General features: G+C 36.8%; 1 protein-coding gene across 5 annotated transcripts; it reads left to right on the top strand.

The window, feature by feature from the left end:
* Positions 1 to 135: 135 nt before the first annotated feature.
* Positions 136 to 27,707, top strand: CHEK1 (checkpoint kinase 1). Of its 5 annotated transcripts, XM_057748663.1 has the most exons (15): positions 193 to 206; positions 941 to 1,025; positions 2,207 to 2,229; positions 2,385 to 2,458; positions 2,558 to 2,781; positions 4,254 to 4,318; positions 4,407 to 4,476; positions 8,448 to 8,636; positions 9,072 to 9,176; positions 11,427 to 11,522; positions 15,661 to 15,769; positions 15,958 to 16,135; positions 16,397 to 16,528; positions 25,323 to 25,424; positions 26,832 to 27,707. In XM_057748663.1, exons 5-15 carry the CDS (start codon positions 2,616 to 2,618, stop codon positions 26,925 to 26,927), a joined length of 1,308 nt encoding a protein of 435 aa, XP_057604646.1. In that variant the 5' UTR covers positions 193 to 206; positions 941 to 1,025; positions 2,207 to 2,229; positions 2,385 to 2,458; positions 2,558 to 2,615; the 3' UTR covers positions 26,928 to 27,707. The 5 variants fall into 5 exon arrangements, with proteins under 5 accessions (XP_057604648.1, XP_057604645.1, XP_057604646.1 ...); XM_057748662.1 differs by lacking the exon at positions 2,207 to 2,229 and having other exon boundaries at positions 158 to 206; XM_057748665.1 differs by lacking the exons at positions 2,207 to 2,229; positions 2,385 to 2,458 and having other exon boundaries at positions 136 to 206.

Genomic DNA, 27,707 nt, shown 5'->3' with positions numbered 1-27,707 from the left:
CAAAGTAACCCGGGGCCTGCCTGCCTAAGGCTGCGGGGAACGCCGGCCCCCAGGCGCGGCCAATCTGCACAGCCCCCGGGGCGGGCACGCGCGCCTCCCTGCTTTACGGCAAGGGAGCGTGCGTTTGCGACAATGTGACGCCAGCAAGTTTTGGCGGGAAAAACCCTGCATTTGGATTCCTGTGGTGGCGGGCAAAGGACGGCCTGGTGAGGAAGGGCGGCCGGTAGAGTGGGAAAGGCGCCTGGAGCCGGAGTTCGGGGGCTACATGATTTAGGAGGGGCACAGCGAGAGAAAGCTCTCGGTGCCGAGCCCAAAGGATCGGAGAGACTCCCGCGGAGGGGCGGTTTCGGAGGGTGGAGGAGTGCGGTCGTCGGTGTACCGGGATTGGAGAGAAGACTCCTCCGCTGGCTGGGAGCCCCGTCTGCGTGCCACCCAGCCCTTCCTTCCGCTTCTGGGGGCAGTTTGGCCCCGCCCCGGGCCCCTCCTGGCTTTGGGGACGGGGTGGGGGTGGGAATTGGGAGTGAACGGGTGGGGAGGAGCGGCTGCGGTTCTCGTAGTTACCATTTCCTCCGCCACCAGACCGCATCCCTTTACTCTAACCCGAGCCTTCACCTTTGACCTCCTTCCCCAGTCCCCCACCATAAAGCAGCGGTCCTCCAACTCCTCAGCGCCGCTAGTACATTTCTTCTGCCGCCTGGAAGGCGGGGTCTCAGCCTCCGGTTTGCGTGGGAATGGGACTTGTGAGTTACTAACGAAATGTCAGGGTTTAGAATACTTGTTTGTGCTTTAAAGGCTTGGGTAAAATATGGATGAGGCGTTAGGGGAAACCAGGAACTGTGATTTATCTGAGGAATCACGGCAAGAGGCGGAGCTCAGCGGCTTTACAGATGATTGAAGCTTATCCTCATCCACCGTCTTTTCTGGGTTCCTGCTTTTACAGCCGCGGGACTTAGTGGAGTCATGGCAGTGCCCTTTGTGGAAGACTGGGACTTGGTGCAAACCCTGGGAGAAGGTGCCTATGGAGAGTGAGTTTGAGTCCTTTTACCCTGCCTTGATACTTGCTTTAGTTTTCTGTCTGTTGTCTCCTTTGAGTGCATATTTGTAGTTTTGGAGAACAGATCTTTGCATTTGAAATCCAAAACTTTGGGGAACTGAAGCTACACAATGTTTTGTAAGGGCTAATTTTTTTTCTTCTTTAAAAAAATAATTCCCTTCCTAAAGAGCTAGAAGAGACTTCTGAAGTCACTTTCTCCTCCCGCATACTCCTTCCTCGGGTTTAAACAGAGTGGTTAATAAGCAAATGAACAGACTCTGGAGTTACATTACTGGCCTTTGCTTTGTGTTCTTAGGCATGCTTCTCAATGTCCTTGTGTGCCTCTGTAAAATGGCATATCCCATACGCATTTAGAACAGTTACTGTAGACACATATAGTATCGAATTAATGTGTTAGGTAATGTTGTTAAAATTAAATGAATAAAGCAAGAATGAAATCTTGCCATTTGGTACATCATGGATGGACCTAGAGGATTTGCTAAGTTTAAATAAGTCAGACGGAGAAAGACAAACACTGTATGATTTCACTTAATAGGCTGAAGCTAAAAAACTAAACAAATGAACAAACATGACAAAGAGAGTTAGATACAGAGAACAAACAGGTAGTTGCCAGAGGGGAGGATGGTGGAGAGGAGAGAGAAATACCTGAGGAACAAAATTCCAGTTGCAAAATAAATTTGTCTCCAGTATGAAATGTACAGTGTGGGGAGTATAGTCAAGAACTATGTAACATTTTTGTATGGCGACATAACTAGACTTATCATGGTGATCATTTTGAAATGTATAGAAATATTGAATCAGTATTTTGTTACAGGAACTAACATAGTGTTGTAGGTCAATTATACTTCAAAAACAAACTCATAGAAAAAGATCAGATTTGTGGTTACCAGAAGTAGGATGTGGGAGGAGGGGGAATTGGATGAAGGTGGTCAAAAGGTACAGACTTTCCAGTTATAAGATAAATAAGTACTAGGGGTGTAATGTACAACATGATAAATATAGTTAACACTGCTGTATGTTATATATGAAAGTTAAAAGAGTAAACACAGAGTTCTCATCACAAGGGAAAATATGTATTTTTTCTATTTTTTGAATTTTGTGTCTATATGAAATGATGGATGTTCATTAAATTTATTGTGATAATTGTTTCAGTGCTTTATGTCACCTATATCTCGGTAAGATTAGAAGAGAAACAAGAGCATGTGTATATGTGATGTGGCCTAGAACGGCTATTATCCCACTTTCGTTTATCAAGAATTTGTTACATGACTTTTGGATGTACAGCATAATGACTTCTTTGGCACACTAGCTATCATACTTCACATTTCAGAAAGGAGTAGTATCTGTTGAGAACATGGCAAAAACCATTCCAATGGTTTCTCCCAGGTGGAGAAACTAATAAAGGTAAAATAGTTTTGGATGAGTTATGTTTAACTTTTGATGTTTTAAAAGAAACAGAATGCAAATGTCTGGAATATTATAACTCTTCCTTTTTCTTTTTAGAGTTCAACTTGCTGTGAATAGACGAACTGAAGAAGCAGTTGCGGTGAAGATTGTGGACATGAAGCGTGCCGTAGACTGTCCAGAAAACATTAAGAAAGAGATCTGTATCAATAAAATGTTAAATCATGAGAATGTAGTGAAATTCTATGGTCACAGGAGAGAAGGCAATATCCAGTATCTATTTCTGGAGTACTGTAGTGGGGGAGAACTTTTTGATAGAATAGGTATGGAAAAGATTTAAGATAATTCTTCTGCTAAATAAGTTTTTAAATTTGTTTTTTAATCTTGGGACTGCTGTTTGTTCATTGTCCATTCAGAATTGCTTATGCAGTAGTGAAATTGCAGTAAATTTTCTTGTTTTTGCAGTTTATGTGAACTGACTACATACGTAGAGTCATCAAAGAAAGCATTTTCACAAGTTGTATAAGTGATTTTCGTTGGGACTGCTGTTTTATAGAGTTTAAGAATGATAAACTGTTGTCTCGTGGTGAAGTATCATAAGTGCGATGTATTGTATGCATATGCGTTTTTTTCCTTTGTAGACATTTTAGTCTCATGAAATTGCATACATTTACAGATCCAAAATAATAGCAAGTTGTTATATAAGTGAAATAATTGAGAATTTTCTAGGATTGCTTTATACATATTAAGTGAATTCTGTGTTTGCGACTTAAATGTTCTGTGTAGATTCAAAGTCTTTTTTTTTTTTTTTTTTTTATTTTATTTTTTTTTGGGGGGTACACCAGGTTCAATCATCTGTTTTTATACACATATCCCCATATTCCCTCCCTTCCTTGACTCCCCCCCTCGAGTCCCCCCCACCCTCCCTGCCCTTGTCCTCTAAGGCATCTTCCATCCTCGAGTTGGACTCCCTTTGTTATACAACAACTTCCCACTGACTATTTTACAGTTGGTAGTATATATATGTCTGTGCTACTTTCTCGCTTCGTCTCAGTTTCCCCTTCACCCCCCGCCCCCAGATTCAAAGTCTTAATATTAAAGAACACTAAGAAGTATATAAAATATATTCTGTGGATCTAAATTTATTATTTAGAGCTATTGTATTAACAGTTAAAAAGTGATTATTAGAATCTCCAATATGTATCTCAGGGAAGAGTTGAGTATAAAAGAAATCAAAAGTTAATGAGGGTGATAAAAATATAGAAAGATAACTGACAGTAGAACCTTTCTTAATAAAACCGTGTTTCCTGAAGGAACTTCACAGGCATTCATGGCTTTGTAGTAGTGCGACAAATTATATGAAGTTTAAATTTGTTGTTAAGTATTTAGTGAAATCAACTTAGATTTGTGTAGGCTTCCACTTGGGCAATTACATTTCAGGAGTGGAAAAAATACTGGCATAGCAGTTAGAGGAAGTGAGGGGAGAATTTGAAGGATAGCAAGCAAATCATGGTTAGTATAAGTAGGGGCTTTCAAGGTATAGCTTCCATTCTGATTTGGGTAATAGTTTGTTATTTCTCTGTAATTTTCCTGTGATGTTAATTTATTTTTGCCACTTAACAGATGGGGAAATATGAGTTATTAAGTATATATGTACTAGAATCTTTTAATTGTTAGCATTAGATTCTCTTTGCTAAAGTACAACACAAATGTTTAACTTTAGAATTAGGAGACTGTGTGGTTGGTGCCTGTTATATTTACCTGGTAAACTAACTTTCATAATTAATTCTTATAGAGCCAGATATAGGCATGCCTGAACAAGATGCTCAGAGGTTCTTCCATCAACTCATGGCAGGGGTGGTAGGTACAGTTGTCTCTTTAACTTAAAATTAGTGTTAGTGAAGTAAGTTTCCCTATTCTGGTATTCTTTTCTTTGCTTCTCTCTTAGGTTTATCTTCATGGTATTGGAATAACTCACAGGGATATTAAGCCAGAAAATCTCCTATTGGATGAAAGGGGTAAGTTTAGCATTTTGTCACTGCTTTCTAAATCATTTTATTTTATTTATTTATTTTTAATAAATTTATTTATTTATTCATTTATTTATTGGCTGTGTTGGGTCTGTTGCTGTGCGCAGGCTTTCTCTAATTGCGGCGAGGAGGGGCTGCTCCTCGTTGTAGTGCTGAGGCTTCTCTTTGCAGTGACTTCTCTTGTTGTAGAGCATGGGCTCTAGGCTTCAGTAGCTGTGGCACATGGGCTTAATAGTTGTGGCACGAAGGCTCAGTAGTTGTGGTGTATGGGCTTGGTTGTTCCGTGGCATGTGGGATCTTCTCAGACCAGAGATCGAACCTGTGTCCCCTGCATTGGCAGGCAGATTCTCAATCACTACGCCACCAGAGAAACCCCCTAAATCATTTTAATACAGCCATACAAAGGCAGGATCAAGGCTTTTGCATTACTGAAATTTCAGGGCGAAAAATAGGAAATTGAAATACCCTGAACCTTAGCCTTAATGTGTTTGTTCTTCTTAATTTGTGACTTGGATAAAGATGCAGGGGTTTTAGCTATATTTTATGGATGTCATAAAACACTGAAAGGGATGGATAATGTAAGTGTTAGCTTATAGAATCAGGATCAAAAAAGGTGACAAATATCCACTGCATGAGGCAGCGATATTTGTCTGTTTTGTTTAATGCATTAGAATAGTGCCTGGCAAATAGTAGGCTTTCAAAAATGTTTATTAGATGAATGAATTTAGCAGACCCAAGAGGTGGGTCAGATTTAACACATACAGTATTTGTGTGAAAAAAACTAACAAAATAAGTACAGTTTAATGGCATGTCTTTGGCAGCAAAGAAGGTTTTAAAAGACTTACTAGGCAGCAGACTTCATATTAGTCACCAGTGTAATTTGGTCATTGGAAAATCAAGGTGATAAAGTGAGAATGAGGAAGGCACCAGTCCAGCACTTCTCTGGAAGGCCACAGCGGGAGTGGTGGGTATTTGAGACAGTACTGTGAAAAGCATGTAGACTACTGAAGCACTTTTATAGGAGAGTGACCAGAATGATGAAAGGGCTAGAAACTATGTAAAATAAGGAACAATTGAGGAACTCAAGGGAAACTTGCTAATTGTTAAATACAGTTCTTCACAATATGTGGATGAAAACTATACGGAAGCAATTTGGATAAGTACAAGGATGACCCTCATTAATGGGTCTGTCCAGAAACTGAATAGGTTGATTTGTAGTGGGTTTTTAACATGAGACTCAAACACTGGATTATTAATTATCAGGGATATTGTAAAGGGAATTTAAACATTGCTTGGCTAGTTGGACCAAAGTACTTTTCACATCTTGTCCAACTCTGAGGTTTATTGTTTCTGGCAGTATTGTACCCCATCATAAGAGTTGGTGTATGTTCTTGTCAGCCTCCTTCTAACCTCTTTCTGAACTTTATAATTGACCTTCATACAAGGGGATAAATTAAGCCAGCATATATAAATAATGAAGGTAAGAGTATGTAATAATATCTGGAATATGAAAACTTTGTTCCCAAACTAAAAATAGTGGGTTTTCTTCTCTTTATAAAGGTAAAAATAATCATGAAATAAGATCAAAATTATAAAAAGAAAGTGAAAGATAACCAGAAATCCACTAGTCAGTTATAACCAGTGTTAATATTTTGGTTAAATATCTTTTAGGTATCTTTATTAACCCATTTACTAACCTAGCTACTTAAGATCCTTCCTTGGTTATTTGGCCTTCTGTAAGTTGTTCCATAAAGTACATAGCAAAGTTTTAGATATTCAAAAAATTTGGTGTATGGGGGAAAGGAACTGTAGAATGGTCTGTTGATGAATCCTGAGAAATGAGACCACCAGCTGGGAGACTTCCTTTTGCTCCTATTTTTCATTCTATGTGCATTACTTTTTGAATACTAGTAGCTAAAATACTATTAGCTTTTATTATAATCAATTCTTCCCATTCCTCATCTACAAATTCAGTCCCTTTTTGATTAGTATAGGTTTCAAACTACATAAAATCTTCTGAAAAGGAGGGAATGCAGTTAGGAAAGGGAATATATTTAAGGAAGGATTTATAGGAGGTTTCAAAGGAAATAGAATGTTTTTAAACTAGGTGTTAAATGAGTGTATATTGATTATATTGATTTTTATATCTTGCATATTATATAAGTAATCTTTTGTTTCTATTCAATAGTAATCTTTTTTAAAAAAGAAATAGAACATTACCAATATATTGAAGTCCTCCTGTGTATTCCTTCACACATGTGTGTGCCTTTTTCTCAGAAGTAACCACACTCGATATAAAATTTATTATGAGGCTTCCTAGGTGGCGCAGTGGTTGAGAATCCGCCTGCCAGTGCAAGGGACACAGGTTCGATCCCTGCTCCAGGAAGATCCCACATGCCGCGGAGCAACTAAGCCCGTGCGCCACAACTATTGAGCCTGCGCTTTAGAGCCTGTGAGCCACAACTGTTGAGCCCATGTGCTGCAACTACTGAAGCCCACGTGCCTAGAGCCCGTGCTCCGCAACAAGAGAAGCCAATGAGGTGCCCTCGCACCACAACGAAGAGTAGCCCCCACTCACCACAGCCGAAAAGAAAGCCCGGTGCACAGCAAAAAAGACCCAACACAGCCAATAAAATAAATTAATAATTAATAAAAAAAATAATAAAATGTATTATATACAATTCTCTGAGTATTATGTCACAGACATAGTGAAACAACAAACTAAGGAATGCTGTAGTCATCCATTAGTATTTTCAGTGATCACTGCTTATTGGTAACTTGGAACTCTTAATCTCAGTGGTTTGTCAAGATTGTGTCATATATAGCTGTTAAAGGGATAATTACAATAGCTACCTCCCAAGTCATACAAGTAAACATCATCATGGCTTACATTATTATATTGGGTGGATGTCGTTGCTTTTTAAAGAATCAATCCCCTGTTTTGGAACATTTGTTTCTAGCTTTAACAAACAACCAAAAAAAGAACAGTGATGACTATTCTATAAATTAGTGCACTGGCCAATATAAAAATTGGATCGTGTTATGATGGAGCACGGGCCCTAGGCACATGGGCTTCAGTAGTTGTGGCACGTGGGCTCAGTAGTTGTGGCTTGTGGGCTCTAGAGCGCAGGCCTCAGTAGTTGTGTGGCATGGTGCATGGGCTTATTTGCTCCATGGCATGTGGGATATTCCTGGACCAGGGATCAAACCCGTGTCCCCTGCATTGGCAGGTGGATTCTTAACCACAGTGCCACCAGGTAAGTCCCAGGGCAGTTGTTATTGTTAGTCTTCAGTAGTTTATCTACCTACATTGGCTAGCACAGTGGTCAGTCAGTTACAGTAGATATTTACTAGGTATAGTTAAGGTGAAAGTTTTACCTACAGTTTGTGTGTGTTGAAGATGGGAAGTTAGAGTGGAAATTTGTTCTTTTGGTTTGTTTTTTGTAGAGTTCCTCCCCCTCTTCTAAACTTAGCCACCTTGACAAGAAGGTCTGGTGGTTTGTGTCTTTAGTTTCAGTCTGTCTTTACATGTTTTCTTCCAGCCAGCTGGGTTTGTCCACTTCTGAGAAGGTTGTGCCTAGCATTTTATTGATGTCTCCCTCCTGCCCTCTGCACAACCCGATGAGGGCATGGCTCTGCTTTCATTGTTTAAGTCTGGAGTGCTCTTTTCTAGAAGGCCCTTTTGACTCCAGGATCTTTCTTTAACCTGGTCCATACTGTTTGTGTATTGAGAATATTTGCTTAAGTTAATAGAAACCATGAGGCCTTTTTCTAGTTTTAGCTATATGATGATGTCTTTTATTTCTTTTTTTTTTTAATTTCTTTTTGGTCATTTTAAGGTGGAGAAGTTGTACAAATCTGAAGTAACACCAGTGGTTTTCCAGTAAACTTGACTCCTTTAAATATATCTGTTCACAAAACATTTTTATCCAGTGTCATCCTTTCTTCCTTTGGTTTAGATAACCTCAAAATCTCTGACTTTGGCTTGGCAACCGTGTTTCGGCATAATAATCGTGAGCGTTTATTGAACAAGATGTGTGGCACTTTACCGTATGTTGCTCCAGAACTTCTAAAAAGAAAAGAATTTCATGCAGAACCAGTTGATGTTTGGTCCTGTGGAATAGTACTTACTGCAATGTTGGCTGGAGGTAAGAGCTATTTAATCATGATAAAATTCCTGTCCTTTGGAAAGCCAGGTTTCTTATACCAAAGTGAATGAAATAAATTAAGGGGATCCATATTTATGTGATAGTATTTTAATTTTAACTTATTTATAACAAAGTTGGAACTTTTAATCCCAAAGATTTTTTTAAAATGAAGTATATATAGCTATTAAATGAAATAACACAGTAGCTCTCTCTTTTAAAATTCATGTAAATACTTTGGAAAGAGTAAGGCAAGAGGTGGATTATCTATTTGAGAAATGCCTCTAAAATTTCTTTGAGTTATCATTCTTAGTTTGGAAACCATGTTGAATTAATTCAGAGGAAACTTTTAATGGATTTGTGTCATTATTTTCCCTTAAAATCTTTACTGTATAATGTATTGAACACTTAGAAAACCGGGACTTGTTTCTTTTTTAGAATTGCCGTGGGACCAGCCTAGTGATAGTTGTCAGGAATATTGTGATTGGAAAGAAAAAAAAACATACCTCAACCCTTGGAAAAAAATCGATTCTGCTCCTCTAGGTAACTGGGTTATCTTGATACAAAGTACTGATTTCTTGGATAATGAAGCCTAGTACTGTTTGAATTTTTTTTTCCTTATATTTTATTTCTTTTTATCTTTTAAATCATTATGTAAATAATGCATGATCTTTGTAGATAAATTAGAAAGATAATAAATAAAAAATTTAAAAAATTCAACTGTATAATCCCAGCACTAGAAATAGCTTCTTTTAATATTTTGATACGTACTTTTTTTGTTGTTTTTTGCTTTGTTTTGTTTTATTAATTTTTAATGGAGTATTGTTGCTTGATATGTACTTCTGTATTTTGTAGTAAAATATCTATAAGTGTATATGTTTGTTATATATGTATATTATTTATAAATATGTGCATTTTCACAAAAACATGACATCCCACTATACATATTATTTTGTAACCATTTTTTTTTTGTGTGTTAATACTTTGTGAACACTTTTTTCCTGACTATAATTGTAGGTCTACATCGCTGTTTTTAAGAATTGTGATGGTATTCTGCTATGTGGACATGCCTTACCATACTTACCCATCTCACCTTTTTAGAGATTCAGAGTTTTTTCTGATTTTTCGCTGTTGTGAAAGAGATATGATTGCTCATCCATATAACTTAATCTTTGCACACACCTGTAAATTATTTAATTAAAGTCAAAACTCTAGAAGTGGAATTGCACGGCCAAAGATGTATACAGTTTTTAATTATTATTGTTTACTTTGCCAAATTGTTTTCCAGAAAGTTTGTACCATTTCATCACAGTCTATTTTACATTTAAACTTCTTTTTTGTGGTGGCCACGCCGTGCCATGCGGGATCTTAGTTCCCCAACCAGAGATCAAACCCGTGTCCCCTGCAGTGAAAGTGCAGAGTCTTAACAAGTGGACCATCAGGGAAGTCCCTTAAACATTTCTTTTGACTAATCTAATAGGCCTACCTATAAGAAATGTTTTCTGGTTTTTATTTTTATTTTTATTTTAAATTTAGTACCAGTGAAGTTCTGTATCCATTATATATTTATTAGCTTTTTGTCTATTTTTGTGGACTTGTCTATTTTGCTCATTTTTGGTAAGAATTTTTTTTTTTTTTTACTTTATATGAGGTCTTTTAAAAAGATATATATATATATTTTTTAATTTATTTAATTTATCTATTGGCTGTGTTGGGTCTTTGTTGCTGCACACGGGCTTTCTCTAGTTGCTGCAAGCGGGAGCTGCTCTTCATTGTGGTGTATGGGCTCCTCATTGTAGTGGCTTCTCTTGTTGTGGAGCACGGGCTCTAGGCACGTGGGCTTCAATAGTTGTGGAACATGGGCTCAATAGTTGTGGCTCACGGGCTTTGGAGCACAGGCTCAGTAGTTGTGGCACATGGGCTTAGTTGCTCTGTGGCATGTGGAATCTTCTCAGAGCAGGGCTCGAACCTGTGTACCCTGCATTGGCAGGCAGATTCTTAACCACTGCGCCACCTAGGAAGTCCTAAAAAGATATTAATGTCATTAGATCTTTGTATTTATTACAAATATTTCTGACACTTTGTCATGTATTTTTGTTTTGTTTATGCTATTTTGACATGCAGAAGTTTTATATTTTTATTTATTAAAATCTAGTACCTTGTCCTTTGTGGTTTCTGACTACATTGTCATGTTTGGAAAGGTCTTTTCTACTCCGCAGTGAAAAAAATTACCTATGTTTTCATTTATGTTTTTATGGCTTTATTGTTTTCATTTAAATCTTTGGTCCATTAGAAAATTGTTGTGGTGTTGGGAGATGTATGAATTCTTTATCAGTGTAGTTAAGATACCTAAGGATGATGATTGCTTTTATTACTGTCTCTTAAAAAGTTATTGGCAAGCAAATTTCCCTTATAAAATTGTGTGAATAAGGACTTAATATGACATATTGGAACCATGAAGTTTGGTATTGAAAATGGGTAAGAGGGTGTTCTTGGTATCTTTGTGTAAATATCATCAAGTGGAGAGGAACATTTCCACCTGGCTCCTGTTCTATTTATTTGCAAGCAACTGAGAGTCAGATCTAGGAAGAATATTCAAAGATATAGATAGTAGCAAAGAACAATTGCATGAAATTAAAGCAAAAATTTAGTAGCTTTATTCGCTCTGTTCCCCCAAAATAATATTTGGACATAAAGGGAGCAATAGAGAATGTGTGTTCTACACCACAAACTATAGGCTTTTCTAATCTTCGTGACTCTTTTGTAAATGTTGTCTTAATGTTTTGTTTTCAGCTCTGCTGCATAAAATCCTAGTTGAGAATCCATCAGTAAGGATCACCATCCCAGACATCAAAAAAGATAGATGGTACAACAAACCACTCAAGAAAGGTAGTATCCTTAAAATACAAGTTTTTTTTTTTTTTCTGTGAAAGAAAAGGTACTTGTAAAGCCAGTGAAGTCAACAACACAAGATAGCTGTGGTCTCTGTCCTCATGGAGATTATAATGTCTAGTACAAAAACCAGAAATATAAAAAAATAATTTTAAGGTCATTCATAATTGTAAAGTGGAAAGTCAGGGTACTATAGCTAAGAATTTGACCAAGTCTTAAGTGACAGAGAACACTTATCTTGGTGAGGAACTCACATTAAATCTAAGATTTGAAGATTAAAGGGGAGCTAGCCAGAAGAGTAGTAGCAAGATGAGTGGCAGATTCTGAACATGGAAGCAGCATCTGGTATGTCTTGGAGGTTAGAGGTGGTGCATTTGAGGAACTGGAGAGAAGACCAGTATGGCATGGACCACGTCTGGCTTGTTCATCGTTGCATCGCCATTGCTTAGCACAGTGTGTGGTCCATCATAGGCATTCAGTAAGTGTTTGTTGAGTAAATAAGTGAATGGAGAATGGGGAGAGGGAGGAGGTTTGAGATGAGGTTGGAGAGGTAGGTAGCAACCAAGCAGTGGAGGACCTTATAATAAGCTACATTAAGGATCTTGGGCTTTAACTGATGGCTGCTGGGAAAACCTTTTGAGAGATTTTAAGCAAGGAAATGACATGCTTACATATTTGGTTTCAAAAGATCTTTCTAGCTACTTTTTTCTTCTTTCTTTTTTTTTAAAGATTTATTTTATTATTTATTTATTTTTGGCTGCGTTGGGTCTTCTTTGCAGTGTGTGGACTTTCTCTAGTTGTGGTGAGTGGGGGCTACTCTTCATTGCAGTGCGTGGGTTTCTCATTGTGGGATGGCTTCTCTTGTTGCAGAGCTCGGGCTCTAGAATGCAGGCTCAGTAGTTGTGGCGCGTGGGCTTAGTTGCTCTACAGCATGTAGGATCCTCCTGGACCAGGGACTGAATCCGTGTCCCCTGCATTGGCAGGTGGATTCTTAACCATTGACTGCACCACCAGGGAAGTCCTTTTTTCATTGTTTTTGACCCTAGATATGAGAAGATGGTAGGTTGGACTAGGTTAGTGACAATGGGATTGGAAAGAAGTAGATTCCATAGAAATGTAACAACTAAAACTGATAGGACTGGTAATTGTTCATATGTGGAAAATGAAGGAGAATGAGGAATCAAAGATGTCTCCTTTCTGGTCTGAGCAACTGTGTAAGTGGTGAAACCACTTACTTGGGTGTAACTCAAAAGGAAAAACAGATTTGGAGGGAAATTTTATTTGATTTTGGACATTTTATTTGAATTTGAGAAGTTAAGTAAAACTGTCTCATAGGAGGGTGTGTGTGTGCGCTCACACATGCATGTGTACCGGCATGTGTGTAACTCAGGAGACAGGTCTGTACTGGAGATGTTGATTTAGGTGTTTTCTGTAAATAGATGATGATTTAAACTGTTGTAGTGGATTAGATTGAGTATATGAAATCTTAAGGAATGCCAATGTTTAAGCGATGGGAGGAGGCCAGAGAAACAGAAAAGTAGCCAAAGAGGTGGAACATCAGAAGAATGTTGGAGTAATTGAGGCTAAGAGAAGAAAATACATGACGGTAGCAGATACTGTTAAGTGAATTAATAACATGAAGCCTAAAAAATTGTCCTGTGGATTCCATGATTTGGCAATTATTCATCATCCTGGGAGGAACAGTTTTGGTGGAGAGTTAAGAGTAAACTCTCGTACAGTGATTCTAGTGTAAAAGAGAGTTAAGAAGCAGAGTGTAGAGAGCTCAGTGAAGAAGTTTGGCTGAGAGAGGACAATAGCTAGAGATGAATGAGAAATTTTTAACTCTTCCCTGAATGTTTCTTTCACCTTATTCTAATTGAAATCCAAACACTTCCCTGAGGACACTGCTTCTCAGCTGGTAAGTGTTTTCTTTCCTGCACCCTTGTACCCTTGATCTGGGAGTGGGGCAGACATCCTCCTTGTTCTTTCTTCATTGTCACTCCCCTTGTCCTCTTCCCACGTTCCTCCCCCCTTCATTTTGAATCATATCATTAGACTTTACTACCCACTATTCCTTCCTTGTAATAATCAACTTCTGAACCTCAAATCAAAATTCCTGCCACATTGTCGCTCTCTCCAACACAACTCTTGATGTGATTTTTGTCATGGTTCTTGGTGATTTAAATATTCATTTAGATGGTCCTTCCATTATCCTGAGCTCACATTTCCTTGACTTTCTCTCCTCTATTGATCATGTCTTCAAGCATCCTGCTTGGACCACCAGTATATTTTTTTCTGGTTTCCTCCCTCTAGTACCCTGACTCCAGCCATCATTTGACCCTGCCTGGACCTGCAGTCCATTAATTCTACTACCTTTTCACATCTTTTATCTGCCCCCTTCTTAGGTCCCGGGTTCCATGCTCACTATTTTAAATCCCAAGGTTAGTCACTATAATGATTTCTTTACATGTATCTTCAACTTCCCTGCCCATTCTCTCTTCATCATACTTACTGAGCAAAATCTAACCCAAGTTTAATCCAGTTTTGTACCCACTCTACACTTATACCTCCACAGCTGATTGCAGCTGGTGAAAAATATGCAGGAATGTCCGCTTTAGATTCAAGATCACTGATCTCAAGTGGGCCCTTAATCCTTCCAGGCAATCATAATGCATTTCCCCACTTCTTTCACATCCCTACTCTCCTAAGTCACATTTTTATACCTTTCATTTTCTCTTTAACTTCTAATACCTCCTTCTCCATCCTCATTCTCAGTTGGTGGCACTACTTGCTATGTTGCTGAGAAATAGAAACAATAACAGGGAACTTCAACAAACTCCTATCACCATCTCCATCCACCTGACTAACTGCCTCTGAGCTCATATACTCTGCTTTCTCCACTGTTGCTCTGGGTAAATTGCTCCAGATATAAGCCAGCCCTTTCTCTTGTGCACTAGGCTCAGTTCTCTTTTGCTTATTCAGGGACATTGTCTAGCAGTTCTTCTCTGTTTCTCCTGCGTTATTAACTCTTCCCTCTTTACTGGATCTTCCTTATCGGCATATCAACATGCTGTTTCTCTCATTTTACTGGCTGCTAACATGGTAGGCTTAATGAAATATTTGAATGAATGGATTGATAAATGAAAAGGTTGGCTAAAGTTAAGCATGTTTAAATGGTTTGGGGGCAGATCCATTTGAAAGGAAAAGGCTAAAAGTCTGAGAGAGAGGGAATAAAAGAGCATCAAGGTCGCTGAGGAAAAAGGAGGGTATGGGCTCAAGTACAAGTAGAGGGATGAACATTCAGTGGGAGGATGGAAGGGTGGAAAGGATGGGTAGGAATGCAAGTAAGTTAGCACATTTGGTAGTGGCAAGTTGAGGGAGTTTCCAGTGACTTTATTTGCTTTGTGAAATGGAAGATGGTATTATATGCTAAGTAATGAGGTCCCGAAGGGTGGTCTTGGTTAATCTGACAGGAGTATAGACGTTTTAAAATAATCTTTGTGTGGAGAGGGAGAGGAAACTGATTAGAGACAGACACAGGACTGACTGCCAGCGTTGAGGATCCAGCTGAGGGTAGTAGCCATGAATGTATAGTCGCATCATATTCTGTGTAATGATTATTTCTGGTAAAGCTTTTCCAGAGGAGCAAAGAAGGTTGGGTAGAGCAGATCCATAACATTCATTGCCATTATCACGACTTATTTTTTATTTTAAAAAGTTTTGGTCCTTTAGCAGGGTCTCTTGAGTCTCCATAGAACACTGTTCTGTTACCATAAATGGTACCAATAAAATTATGGCCTTAACATGATACGCTGTACTTGGAACATACTTACAGATCAGGATTTATGAAATGTGTAGTCTGTACAATTTGACAAGTGAGTCCTAGTAAGTTCATAACAACCATGTTTCTCATGAAATCATGTAGGATAAGTCGTATAAGTATTTTTGTTAAATAAGTACTTTGTTAAATAAGTATTTTTGTTAAATAAGTGTTTTGTTTGTTGTATGTAAGTATTTTGTGTTAAATAAATGAATTTAGATATGGTTTTACTTCTTCGAGTTGCTAGCTAGGTTAATTAAAAAATATCTACATAGAAAACTTGAAAGCGTTTGTATTTATGTTTTCTTTTTTTAGGGGCAAAGAGGCCCCGAGTCACTTCAGGTGGTGTACCAGAGTCTCCTGGCGGATTCTCTAAGCATATTCAATCCAATTTGGACTTCTCTCCAGTAAACAATGCTTCTAGGTAAGATTAATTAATAAAAGATCAAGTAATTGTTGAATGTTATAGTCTCCATGAAAAATAATACTCGTATATATTGTTTTCTTAAGATGAATATAATTTTTATCAGTGTGAGAATGGTAATGTGATATAAGAAAGGCCTGATGAGTTTTATTTAAAGATATGTTTTTCTCCATATCTTAATGCTGCAGTGAAGAAAACGTGAAGTACTCCAGTTCTCAGCCAGAACCACGGACAGGTCTTTCCTTATGGGACAGCAGTCCTTCATACATTGATAAACTGGTGCAAGGGATCAGTTTTTCCCAGCCCACATGTCCTGATCATATGCTTCTGAATAGTCAGTTACTTGGCACCCCAGGGTCCTCACAGGTAAAGGATTTAGTTTTTCAAATAATGGCAGCCCTTTATTTTTTATTGTCTTAAAGTCTTTTTTTTTTTAATGTATAAATCTAAGAAATATAGTATTAACACTTGATACAAATTTTTTTTTTTGACAAGGAGGAGAGAATTAGGGGAGACTCTTTTGTATAAGAATCTTAAGTCAGAGAAAAGAATTTTCAGACCAGATATGGCTATGATATGAATGGTCTTGGTGATGATTTATTCAGTTTTCCTCTATTTGACATGTAGAACCCCTGGCAGCGCTTGGTCAAAAGAATGACACGATTTTTTACCAAATTGGATGCAGATAAATCTTATCAATACTTGAAAGAGACTTGTGAGAAATTGGGCTATCAGTGGAAGAAAAGTTGTATGAATCAAGTAAGTTTCATTCTGTTATATCTTTTCCTAAAGAAAAAATTAAATATTTGAGTAAAAAACTATCGTTACCAGGATAATTAAAAAATATAAAGTAATTAGTTTAATTTGAAAAAGAAACAGTTGAAATTGAAGAAATTTAAGTAAATGTTTCTTTACCTTAAGAAATAATATTTCTTTTTTTTTTAATTATTTTTTTGGGGGTACACCAATTTAAACGTCTGTTTTTATACACACATCCCCGTATTCCCTCCCTTCCTTGACTCTCCCCTTGACACATATCCCCGTATTCCCTCCCTTCCTTGACTCCCCCCCCCTCGAGTCCCCCCCACCCTCCCCGCCCCAGTCCTCTAAGGCATCTTCCATCCTCGAGTTGGACTCCGTTTGTTATACAACAACTTCGCACTGACTATCTATTGTACAGTTGGTAGTATATATATGTCTGTGCTACTCTCTCTCTTCGTCTCAGTTTCCCCTTCACCTCCCACCCCCTCCCATACCTCGAGTTCTCCAGTCCATTCTCTGTATCTGCGTTCTTATTCTTGTCACTGAGTTCATCAGTACCATTTTTAGATTCCGTATATGTGAGTTAGCATACAATATTTGTCCTTCTCTTTCTGACTTACTTCACTCTGTATGACAGATTGTAGTTCTATCCACCTCATTACATATAGCTCCATCTCATCCCTTTTTATAGCTGAGTAATATTCCGATGTGTATATATGCCACATCTTCTTTATCCATTCATTTGTTGATGGGCATTTAGGTTGCTTCCATGTCCTGGCTATTGTAAATAGTGCTGCAATAAACATTATGGTACAAGTTTCTTTTGGGATTATGGTTTTCTTTGGGTATATGCCCAGGAGGGGGATTACTGGATCATATGGTAGTTCTATTTGTAGTTTTTTAAGGAACCTCCAAATTGTTTTCCATAGTGGCTGTACCAACTTACAGTCCCACCAACAGTGCAGGAGAGTTCCCTTTTCTCCACACCCTCTCCAACATTTGTTGTTTCCAGATTTTGTGATGATGGCCATTCTGATCGGTGTGAGGTGATACCTCAATGTGGCTTTGACTTGCATTTCTCTGATGATTAGTGAAGTTGAGCATCTTTTCATGTGTTTGTTGGCCATCTGTATGTCTTCTTTGGAGAAATGTCTATTTAGGTCTTCTGCCCATTTGTGAATTGGGTTATTTGCTTTTTTGGTATTAAGCTTCATGAGCTGCTTGTATATTTTGGAGGTTAATCCTTTGTCCGTTGTTTCATAGGCAATTATTTTTTCCCATTCTGAGGGTTGCCTTTTAGTCTTGTTTATGGTTTCTTTCGCTGTGCAAAAGCTTTTAAGTTTCATGAGGTCCCATTTGTTTATTCTTGATTTTATTTCCATGATTCTAGGAGGTGGGTCAAAAAGCATCTTGCTTTGATGGATGTCATAGAGTGTTCTGCCTATGTTTTCCTCTAGGAGTTTTATAGTGTCTGGCCTTACATGTAGGTCTTTAATCCATTTGGAGTTTATTTTTGTGTATGGTGTTAGGAAATGTTCTAATTTCATTCTTTTACATGTTGCTGTCCAATTGTCCCAGCACCACTTATTGAAGAGGCTGTCTTTTTTTCATTGTATACTCGTGCCTCCTTTGTCAAAGATAAGGTGCCCATATGTGTTTGAAATTGAAGAAATTTAAGTAAATGTTTCTTTACCTTAAGAAATAATATTTCTTAAAAGACTTCTCTAAGATTAATTTCTTTAAAACTATGTACCTAAATTGTGACAGTTAACAATCAACTCCCTTCTATGAAAGAACCCATGGACAATCCCATACTTCCTCCATCTCCCCAGTTCCCATCTACCAATTTTTGTTGTTTACATTATTATAGCATATTTATATAATAACATTGACATTCTAATCTGTCTTTAGGCTTTTCAAAAATCTTAATGTCATGAAAAACAAAGAGAGAAGAATATTTTGTATTAAAGGAGACTAAAGAGGCCTGATAAATAATGCCATACATGATCTTTCACTGGATCATGGATTTTTAAAGAAAAAAAGCTGAAAAGGATGTTATTGGAAGAATTGGGGAAATCTGAATATGGGTTTTATGTTAGATAATGTTTTTGTATCAGTGTCAGATTTCTTTGGTGTGATCATAATACGGCTTGTAGGAGAATGTCTGCACGAGACACATAGTGAAGTGTGTGCCATTTATAACAGTTTAAAAACTAAGAAAAAGAAAAGACAATCACATAAAAAAAGATAAGTGAACATGCTTATCTAGGTTGATAAGGCCAATAAAGCGTTTGTGGTTATTTATTGTACTGTCTTCCAGTTATCCTATAGATTTGTAAGCTTCCAAAATTCAAAGTTAAGGGGAAATATTATCGTGCAGAAATCTGAGGCCAACCTGATTTTCCTCTCACTTGTGCAGATAATTCACTCTTTTTTTTTTTCCAGGTTGATTTATTGAGCTAAAACTCACATGATATAAAAATCAGCACTTTAACCACTCTAAAGTGTACAATTTAGTGGTTTTAAGTATATTCACAAAATTGTACAACTATCACCATTTAAATCTAGAACCTTCCACTGCCCCCTAAATAAACTCCACACCAAGCAATCATTCCTCATTCCTTCCTCCCTGGCAACCACTAATATACTTTCTGTGGACTACCTCTTTTGGACATTTCATGTAGATGGAATTGTATAGTATGTGACGTTTTGTGTTTATCTTCTTTGACTTAACATTATATTATCAAGGTTAATTCATGTTGTAGCATTTATCAATACTTTATTCCTTTTAATGGGTGAATGATAGTCCATTGTATAGATAGACTACATTTTGTTTATCCATTTATCTATTGATGGACATTTGGGATGTATCTACTTTTTGGTTATTACAAATAATGCTGCTGTGAACATTCAAGTTTTCATGTGACCATAGGTATTTTAGTTTGCCAGGGCTGTCATAACAAAATACCATAGACTAGGTAGCTTAACAGAAATTTATTTTCTCACAGTTCTAGACACTGAAGTCCAAGATCAAGGTTCTGGCAGGGCTGATTTCCTCTGAAACCTTGGCTTTTGCATGGCCCCTGTCTTGCTGCCTTCTCATATGGTCTGCCCTCTCTCTACGTACATCCCTGGTATCTGTCACTTTCTGCATCCTGATTTCCTTTTCTTACAAAGACACCAGTCAGATTAGATTAGGGCCTGCTAAATGGGGGACACCTTTGAGGGGACACAATTTCAGTTCAGAATGATATGTTTTCAATTTCTTTTGGTATATACCTGCAAATGGAACTGCTAGGGCACATAGTAACTTTTTGTTTATCTTCCTGAGGAGCTGCCAAATGATTTTCCAAAGCAGTTGCACCATTTTACATTCCTACCAGCCATGTATGAGGGCTCTAGTTTCTCTGCATCCTTGCTAACACTTGCTATTGTCTTTTTTTTTAATTATAGTTATCCTTGTGTGTGAAATGTTAAGTTATTGTGCTTTTGATTTGCGTTTCCCTAATGACTAATGATGATGACCATTTTCTTATATGCATTTATATATCTTTTTCAAGATTGTTTTGGCTATTTATGGTCCCTTGCATTTCTATCTGAATTTTAGGATCAGCTTGTCCATTTCTGTAAAAAAAAAAAAGTATTTGGAATTTAGATAGGGATTACATTGAATCTGTAGATTAGTCTGGGGAGTATTCCCATTTTAATGATATTAAGTCTTCCAATCCATTAACATGGAATATCTTTCCACTTATTTAGGTCTTTAATTTCTTTAAAGAGTATTTTGTAGTTTTCAGTGTTCAAGTCTTACACCTCCTTAGGTAAGTTTACTCCTAAGATTTTTATTCTATTCGATGTTATTGTAAATGGAATTCTTCTTCTTTAATTTTCAAATGTTCATTGCTAGATATGCACAGATTTTTGTAAACTGAACTTATATCCTGTGATTTTGCTGGACTCATTTATTAGCTCTAGTAGTGTTTTTGCAGAATGTTTACGATATTCTACATATAAGATCATGTTATTTGCAAATAAGGATAGTTTTTCTTCTTTCTTTCAAATATTGATGCCTTTCATTTATTTGTCTTATTTAAGTGCCTGGCTAGGACTTCTTGCACTATGTTAAATAGGAATGGTAAAAGCAGACATCCTTTCTTGTTTATGATCTTAGGGAAAAACTTTCAGTCTTTTGCCATTAAGTATGACGTTAGCTCTGGGTTTTTCACATATGCCCCTTAACAGGTAGAAGAAGGTCCTTTTTTAATTTTAGCTTGTTGAGTGTTTTTATTATGAAAAGATGTTAGATTTTTTTCAAATGCTTTTTTGCATCTATTTTGATTATCATGTTGGATTTTCTCCTCTTCTCCTTTGTTAATAAGGTATATTACAATAATTGACTTTTGTATTGATATTTTGAGCCATCTTGCATTCCTGGGATAAATCCCACTTGATCATGGTGCATAATTGTTTTAGTGTGTTGATAGATTCAGTTTGCTGATATTTGTTGGAAATTTTTTTGTGTTCATAAGGAATTTGGTCTGTAGTTTTCTTGTGCTGTCTGGCTTTTGTATCATGGTAATACTGGCCTCATAGGACAAGTTAGGAATTATTTCCTTCTCTTCTATTTTTTGAAGAGTTTAAGAAGGATTGATATTAATTCTTCAAACGTTTGATGGAATTCACAGTGAGGCTATCTGGTCCTGGGCTTTCCTTTGCTGGAAATTTTTTGATTGCTGACTCAATGTCTTCACTTGTTATGGATCTGTTTCCTCTTGAGTCATTTGTAGGAGTTTGTGTATTTCTAGGAGTTTGTCCATTTCATCTTGGTTATCCGATTTGTTGGCATAAAATTTTTTTGTAGTATTATAGGCCTTTTAGGTTCTGTAAAGTGGGTAGTAACATCCTACTTTTATTCTGGATTTATGTTTTCAAAAAACCAACTTTTGGTTTCATTAATTTTTTTCTATTTTTCTATTCTATATTTTATTTATCTTTTCTCTTTATTATGTTTATCATTTCCTTCTTTTGGATTTACCTTGCTATTTTTTTCTAGTTTTTTAATGTGGAATGCTAAGTTATTGATTGGAAATCATTCTTTTTTAGTGTAAGTGCTTAAGGTATAAATGTACGTCTGGGCACTGCTTTTGCTGTTTCCCATAAATTTTGATATTTTGAGTTTTCAGTTTTGTTCATATCAACTTTCTAATTTCCCTTGTGATTTCCTTTTTGGTTATTTAGGTATGTTGTTTCATTTCCACATATTTGTGAATTTTCCAAAATTCATTCTGTTGTCGGTTTCTAATTGCATTTCATTGTGCTCATAGAAGATACTTGGTACTATTTTAATTCTCTAAAATTTATTGAGACTTGTTTTGTTGCCTAACATATGGTCTCTACTGGAGAATGTTCCAGATGTGCTTGAGAAGAATGTATATTCTGCTATTGTTGGATGAGGTTTTCTGGGCATGTTTTAGGTCCACTTGCACTATAGTGTTGTTCATGTCTTTTATTTCTTTGTTTATCTTTGTCTAATTTTTACATCCTTTTTTTTTTTGTAATTTATTGGATATGTTGGGTCTTCGTTGCTGCGCGTGGGCTTTCTCTAGTTGCAGAGAGCAGGGGCTACTCTTTGTTGCAGTGCGTGGGCTTCTCAGTGCAGTGGCTTCTCTTGTTGTGGAGCATGGGCTCTAGGCGAGCAGGCTTCAGTAGTTGTGGCATGTGGGCTCAATTGTTGTGGTTGTAGAGCTCAGGCTCAGTAGTTGTGGTGCATGGGCTTAGTTGCTCTGTGGCATGTGGAATCTTCCCAGACCAGGGATCAAACCCATGTCCTCTGCATTGGCAGGTGGATTCTTAACCACTGTGCCACCAGGAAGTCCCTACATCCATTATTGAGAGTGGGATGTTGTACTCTCCAGCTGTTCTTGCTGAACTCTATTTCTTACTTTAACCCTGTTAGTTTTTGCCTCATAAATTTTCGAGTTTGGATTCTAAATAATGTTTATAATTGCTATATCTTCTTGATGCTGTATCTTCTTGATCATTTTAACATTATGTAATGTCCTTCTTTGTCTCTTGAAGTGTTTTGTTTGATATTAGTATGGCCACTTTAGTTCTGTTTTGATTATGGTTTGCATTGTGTACCCAACAACATAGATTTATAATTATTGCGTTATGTAGTTGTCTTTAAAATCAGGTAGGGAGAAAATAGACACTACAAACAACAAAACTGACTGTTATTGTCATTTGTATTTACCTATGTAAATTATCTTTACCAATATTTTTTATTTTGCCATGTGGATTTGAGTTACTATCTAGTGTTCTTTCATTTCAGCCTGAAGGACTTCATTTACTGTTTCTTTTTTGGGCAGGTCTGGTTGTTTCAAACTCTTTCAGATTTTAATTATAAATGTCTTAATTTCTTCTTCATTTTTGATGGATAGTTTTGCCAGATAGGGACTTCTTGACAGTTTTTTTCCTTTTAGCTCTTTGTGTCATTCCACTGCCTTCTGGCTTCTGTAGTTTCTGATGAGAAATCAGCTGTTAATATTATTGAGGCTCTCTTATACATGATGTGTCACCTGCTCTTGCTGCTTTCAAGATTCTCTGTCACTGTCTTTCAACAGTTTGAATATGATGTATCTTGGTATGGATCTGTCATTTTATCCTAGTTGGAGTTCATTCAGCTTCTTGGACGTGTAGATTATTTTTCTTCAAATTTGGGACGTTTTTGGCCATTATTTTTTTCAAATGTTCATTCTGCTCCATTCTTTCCTCTCTCTGGGACTCATGTTGTGCATATTCTGATATACTTGATGATGTCCCACAGATCTCTTAGACTGTGTTCATTTTTCTTCATTCTTCTTTCTGTTCTTTAGGAATAGTCTCTATAGATTCCTTTTTTCTTGTGTGGGGGCCATATTTTCTTATTTTTCTGTATGCTTTATCCTTTATTATTGAAAACTGGACATTTTGAATATTATAATGTGACAACTCTGGGAATAGATTTTCCCCTCTTCCCAGGGTTTGTTATCATTGACACTTGATGTAGTTTTTGATTGTTTAGTGACGTTTCTGATCAAATATTGTAGTGTCTGTATTTTTTGTTGTGTGTGGTCTCTGAAATCTTTGTTCTGTTAGCTCTGTGTTCAGCTAATGATTAATCATAGAGTTCCTTAAATTCCTGGAACCAAAAAATCTAGTTTTTGCAGAGGGGTTCTGTGTGTGTGTTGGGGCATGCCATTGATACACAGCCAGGCAGTTTACAGCTCTGCCTTAGCCTTCACTTCCTGCTTGTGCAGTGCCTCATGGTCAGTCAGAGGTAGAGCTTAGAGCCTGCTCAGACCTTTCCTGACCATGTACAGTGCCCTGGACATGAGTATAGCCTTTTAGAGTCCCAGGAATATGTGAGAGATTTTCAGAACCCTTATCCATCAAAAACATCTCACTCCCAAGCCTTTCCAGGTGGTCTGTTGTTTGCCCCAACTGTTCTCCATTACCTCTGCCAGTAAGCAGAGGTTAAAGCATTTGCCTGTAAGTATTTTTGATAAATGCTCCCCAGGTGGCAGCTTTAGCACAAGTTCTCTGTAGTTAGGCTGGCAAAATAAAGACAAGTGTTTTGAGCAGGGCTTTCAGGAAGATAGAACAGCTTAAGATAGTTTATGAGTGAGTTTTATTCTTGCATTTGTACCTGGACCTGGAATGCAGACTGTTATTTTCAAGGCTATTGCTGAGCTGAGGAGTGGGGTTGGGAATAAGGTAGTTACAATGTGAGAAAACTCACAGTTTTTACTGAGTTTCGTCTCTTCTGTATGAGTTCCCGTGTGTTGCTACAAGCTTTTTGTTAGTTTTCAGTGTTCTGAAAAAGTTGATTCTGACAGTTTTTGCCAGCTTTTTCATTGCTTTTGTGGAGTTAATGTGCTTTTGAAGTTTCTTAATCTGCCATTTTTACTGACATTACTCCTCAATTCATTCTTTCTACCTGAATCTTTGGAGAATTTTCTTTGTCTTTGAAGTTCAATAACCTACTTCAGGTGTGCTGAGTATCTTGTGTTTTCCCAGAACATAATGTTGTTCCAGTGTTGTACAATTGTGGTACACCTGTGTTTCTTTAATAGTCATTTATTGAAGTGAGAGTTATTAAAAATATTTTTGTAATTTGGGCTGGGCTCAGCTAGGCAAATCTGCTGATCTTTCTTGGGTTCATTCATCCAGCTGGAGTTGATGGCTTTTCTGTGGCTGGTGGCCTAAGATAGCCTCATCCACGTTGGCAGTCTTGGTGCTAGCTGTTGTCTGGGCCTTTCTTTCCATGTCAGTCTTCTAGCTTGGGCTTCTGAAACACTGAAAGTGGAAGCTGAAAGGCCTCTCAAGACCTTCTCCATCTTCTGATCACCGTTGTAGCTTTTTACCCACAAATCTGGCCTCTTTTTCTTTCTTATGTTTTAATAATCTTGCTTTCCCTCTTGGTCCATTTTTATTCTTTTCAATTATTTCTTCTTTCAGTTGTATTTTGGTAAAATACTAAATTTATTTTGCTGCTAAGAGTTCACATAGACTCAATCCCTGATAATGGAGCTGCATCCTGTTTACAGGTCGGTCTGGTTGGACATACACATAGCCTTTGGGAGAGGAAAATCCTGGAAGGAGTGGAATTTCAGCTGCCACTGCCCCTGTTATAGAAGCACCTCTCAAATTTTTATCCCAGTAGTATCACTGAACTGAGATTATAGTTTTTGTTTAGAGTATTTTCTACCCACGCATCTGGTTTGACCTTTTTTTTTTTTTATTGTCACAGGTTACTGTATCAACAACTGATAGAAGAAACAATAAACTCATTTTCAAAGTGAATTTGGTAGAAATGGATGAGAAGATCTTGGTTGACTTTCGGCTTTCTAAGGTATGTAGAATAGCACTGTTTTTAAAAGAAAAAACTTTGTTTTGCTATTTTCAAAGAAGTATCACATGTTCATTTTAGAGATTTTAAAAACACACACACACAAATTTTCCAACTAACTAATAGTAAGTAAAAATTGCATATAAATTCCGTGGAAATAAAATTAGAGTGGCCAAAACATTACTGAAGAATTCTGAGATAAGGACAATAAATTCATGATGCACACACACACAAAAAAATTTAAAAACAAAAAAAGTATAAAGAAGAAAATAAGAATCAAGTGTAATTTTATCATCCAAAGAGAACACAGATTTATTTTTGATATTGTATTATAGTAACCTTACTATTAATTATAATATATACTATATGGAAATACTTTTATGTGGAGTTTTTTTTAGCAGCATCATGTTTGTAAATATGTGGCAACTTGGTTTTTTTAGTTTAATATTATGAACATTTGTTCTTGTCATTATCTATTCTTCTAAAAGAATTTTTTCAAATGACATTTTCCTTATTATAAAAGCTTTTGTTTTTTGTAGAATCTGTAAATAACAAATAAAAAATAAAAATAGTCCTAAATTATTTTTATCTTTAAAATAATTACCCTTAATATTTTGTAGTATTCTAAGCTTTTTCTTATTGAATTTGTATTTAGTATTTTTTTCATAAAAATTATGATTTGTCAAAAGGTTTGCACGTTATAATTAATGAAGCTTTATCTGTTACAAGCTACTCTGATTAATACTCATATATATGGAGTTTTGTTGACATTTCTGATTCTTTCTTTAGAAATTAGTGATTCTGAGGTTGCAGTTTTAAAGCCCTTAATATATGAGACCAAAATACATTTTGTCTATTTCCTGAAAGATTGTTTGTGGCTCTAAATGAGGTTGGAGGAGTTGGTCACATTTTTTATATTGGAGATTTGCTGCAATACTATTGTCCAGATGCTTGGTATGGAATTAAATTAAGATCCCATTGTAATGAAATACATCTTATAACTGAATCACTGGCTTTGTTGCCACAGTGGCTGAATCACTGGCTTTATTGCAGCAAGACTTAAAGTGTAGTTGTGTAGCTTATTTTTAGTTTATAAACTCCCGTTGCCTATGAAAAACAGTAACATAGGTCCAGAGATACCAACACTTGGAGTGGACAAGATATCATTGTTTCTGCTTTCTGGGCCTAGTGTGGTGGGAACAGTGATGAGCCCAAAGTCAAGTCACAATTATTTATGTAGCCATTTCTTCTACTGAGATATTTTGCCTTCATAAGAGAACCTGAAGATAATTGTAGCTGGGCATATCCATGGATGTTTGTTTCCACTTACCACTAAAGAAAGTTTGGTTTTATGGCAGTCTCTCTCTCTCTCTTTTTTAATATTAGTTTTGGATGTTATTCCTAATATAGGGCGATGGATTGGAATTCAAGAGACACTTCCTGAAGATTAAAGGGAAGCTGAGTGATGTTGTGAGCAGCCAGAAGGTTTGGCTTCCTGCCACATGATAGATCCACTGGCTCTGGGATTCCTGGTGAATATAGTGCTGCTATGTGGACATTATTCTTCCTAGAGAAGATTATCCTATTCTGCAAACTGCAAACAATAGTCCCTGAAGAGTTGTCTTCCCTCGAGTCAAACATTTTCCAATTCTTTTTGTATGTTCTTCATACAAATAATACCTATATCTTAATGTAAGTAAAACTTTGGGGAAGGGATGGATAGAATTCACTAGATATTTCTTCATCTGCATTTAGTGTCTGAATTTGAGACCCACCTGGTGGAAACCAAGCTCTGGGGATACGTGAGCTTACCAGCTTTTATACCAACATAATGGAAAATGATACTCTTGTCCCATTTTTACCAAAACATTTGGTTTCTTCCAAAAAGTACATGTTTCCTTCATGGTAACTTAATTACCTGGATGAATTAGTAAAAGACAAGCTTGTGACTTTGGGACAGTAAATTTATCAGTCTGTGAAGTGAAGCCAGCTTCAAAAAATATATCCCCAAGATTTGTAATTAGATTCTTAAAAGGGCATGACCAGGTGTATAAACCTGTTTCTGAATTATAATTATTAATTAAAGTTGCAAGTAGGTATGTTTTTTCTGAGGTGGTTCATAATACATATGATTGGTCTTTCAAGTAGAAGTTGAGCATAAACTGTAGTGCTTAACTACCTTTACTCAAAATTACTGTTGCACATTTTAAATATTTTTCTATATTCTACTTTCACAGCCATATTTTAATTCTTTATTACAGAAATAAATTCTATTTTGAAAATGAA

This window comes from Hippopotamus amphibius, chromosome 9, assembly GCF_030028045.1.
Source record: "Hippopotamus amphibius kiboko isolate mHipAmp2 chromosome 9, mHipAmp2.hap2, whole genome shotgun sequence".
Taxonomy (NCBI): Eukaryota; Metazoa; Chordata; class Mammalia; order Artiodactyla; family Hippopotamidae; genus Hippopotamus; species Hippopotamus amphibius.
The sequence above is the reverse complement of the archived record's forward strand: the minus strand, read 5'-3'. Positions and strand labels throughout refer to the sequence as shown.

Coding starts and splice junctions, on each gene's coding strand:
- CHEK1 (XM_057748665.1), top strand. CDS start 961: ATGGCAGTGCCCTTTGTGGAAGACTGGGACTTGGTGCAAACCCTGGGA. Junction 15,770..15,957: donor CCAGTAAACAATGCTTCTAG/GTAAGATTAATT, acceptor TTAATGCTGCAG/TGAAGAAAACGTGAAGTACT. Junction 16,529..25,322: donor AGAAAAGTTGTATGAATCAA/GTAAGTTTCATT, acceptor TTATTGTCACAG/GTTACTGTATCAACAACTGA.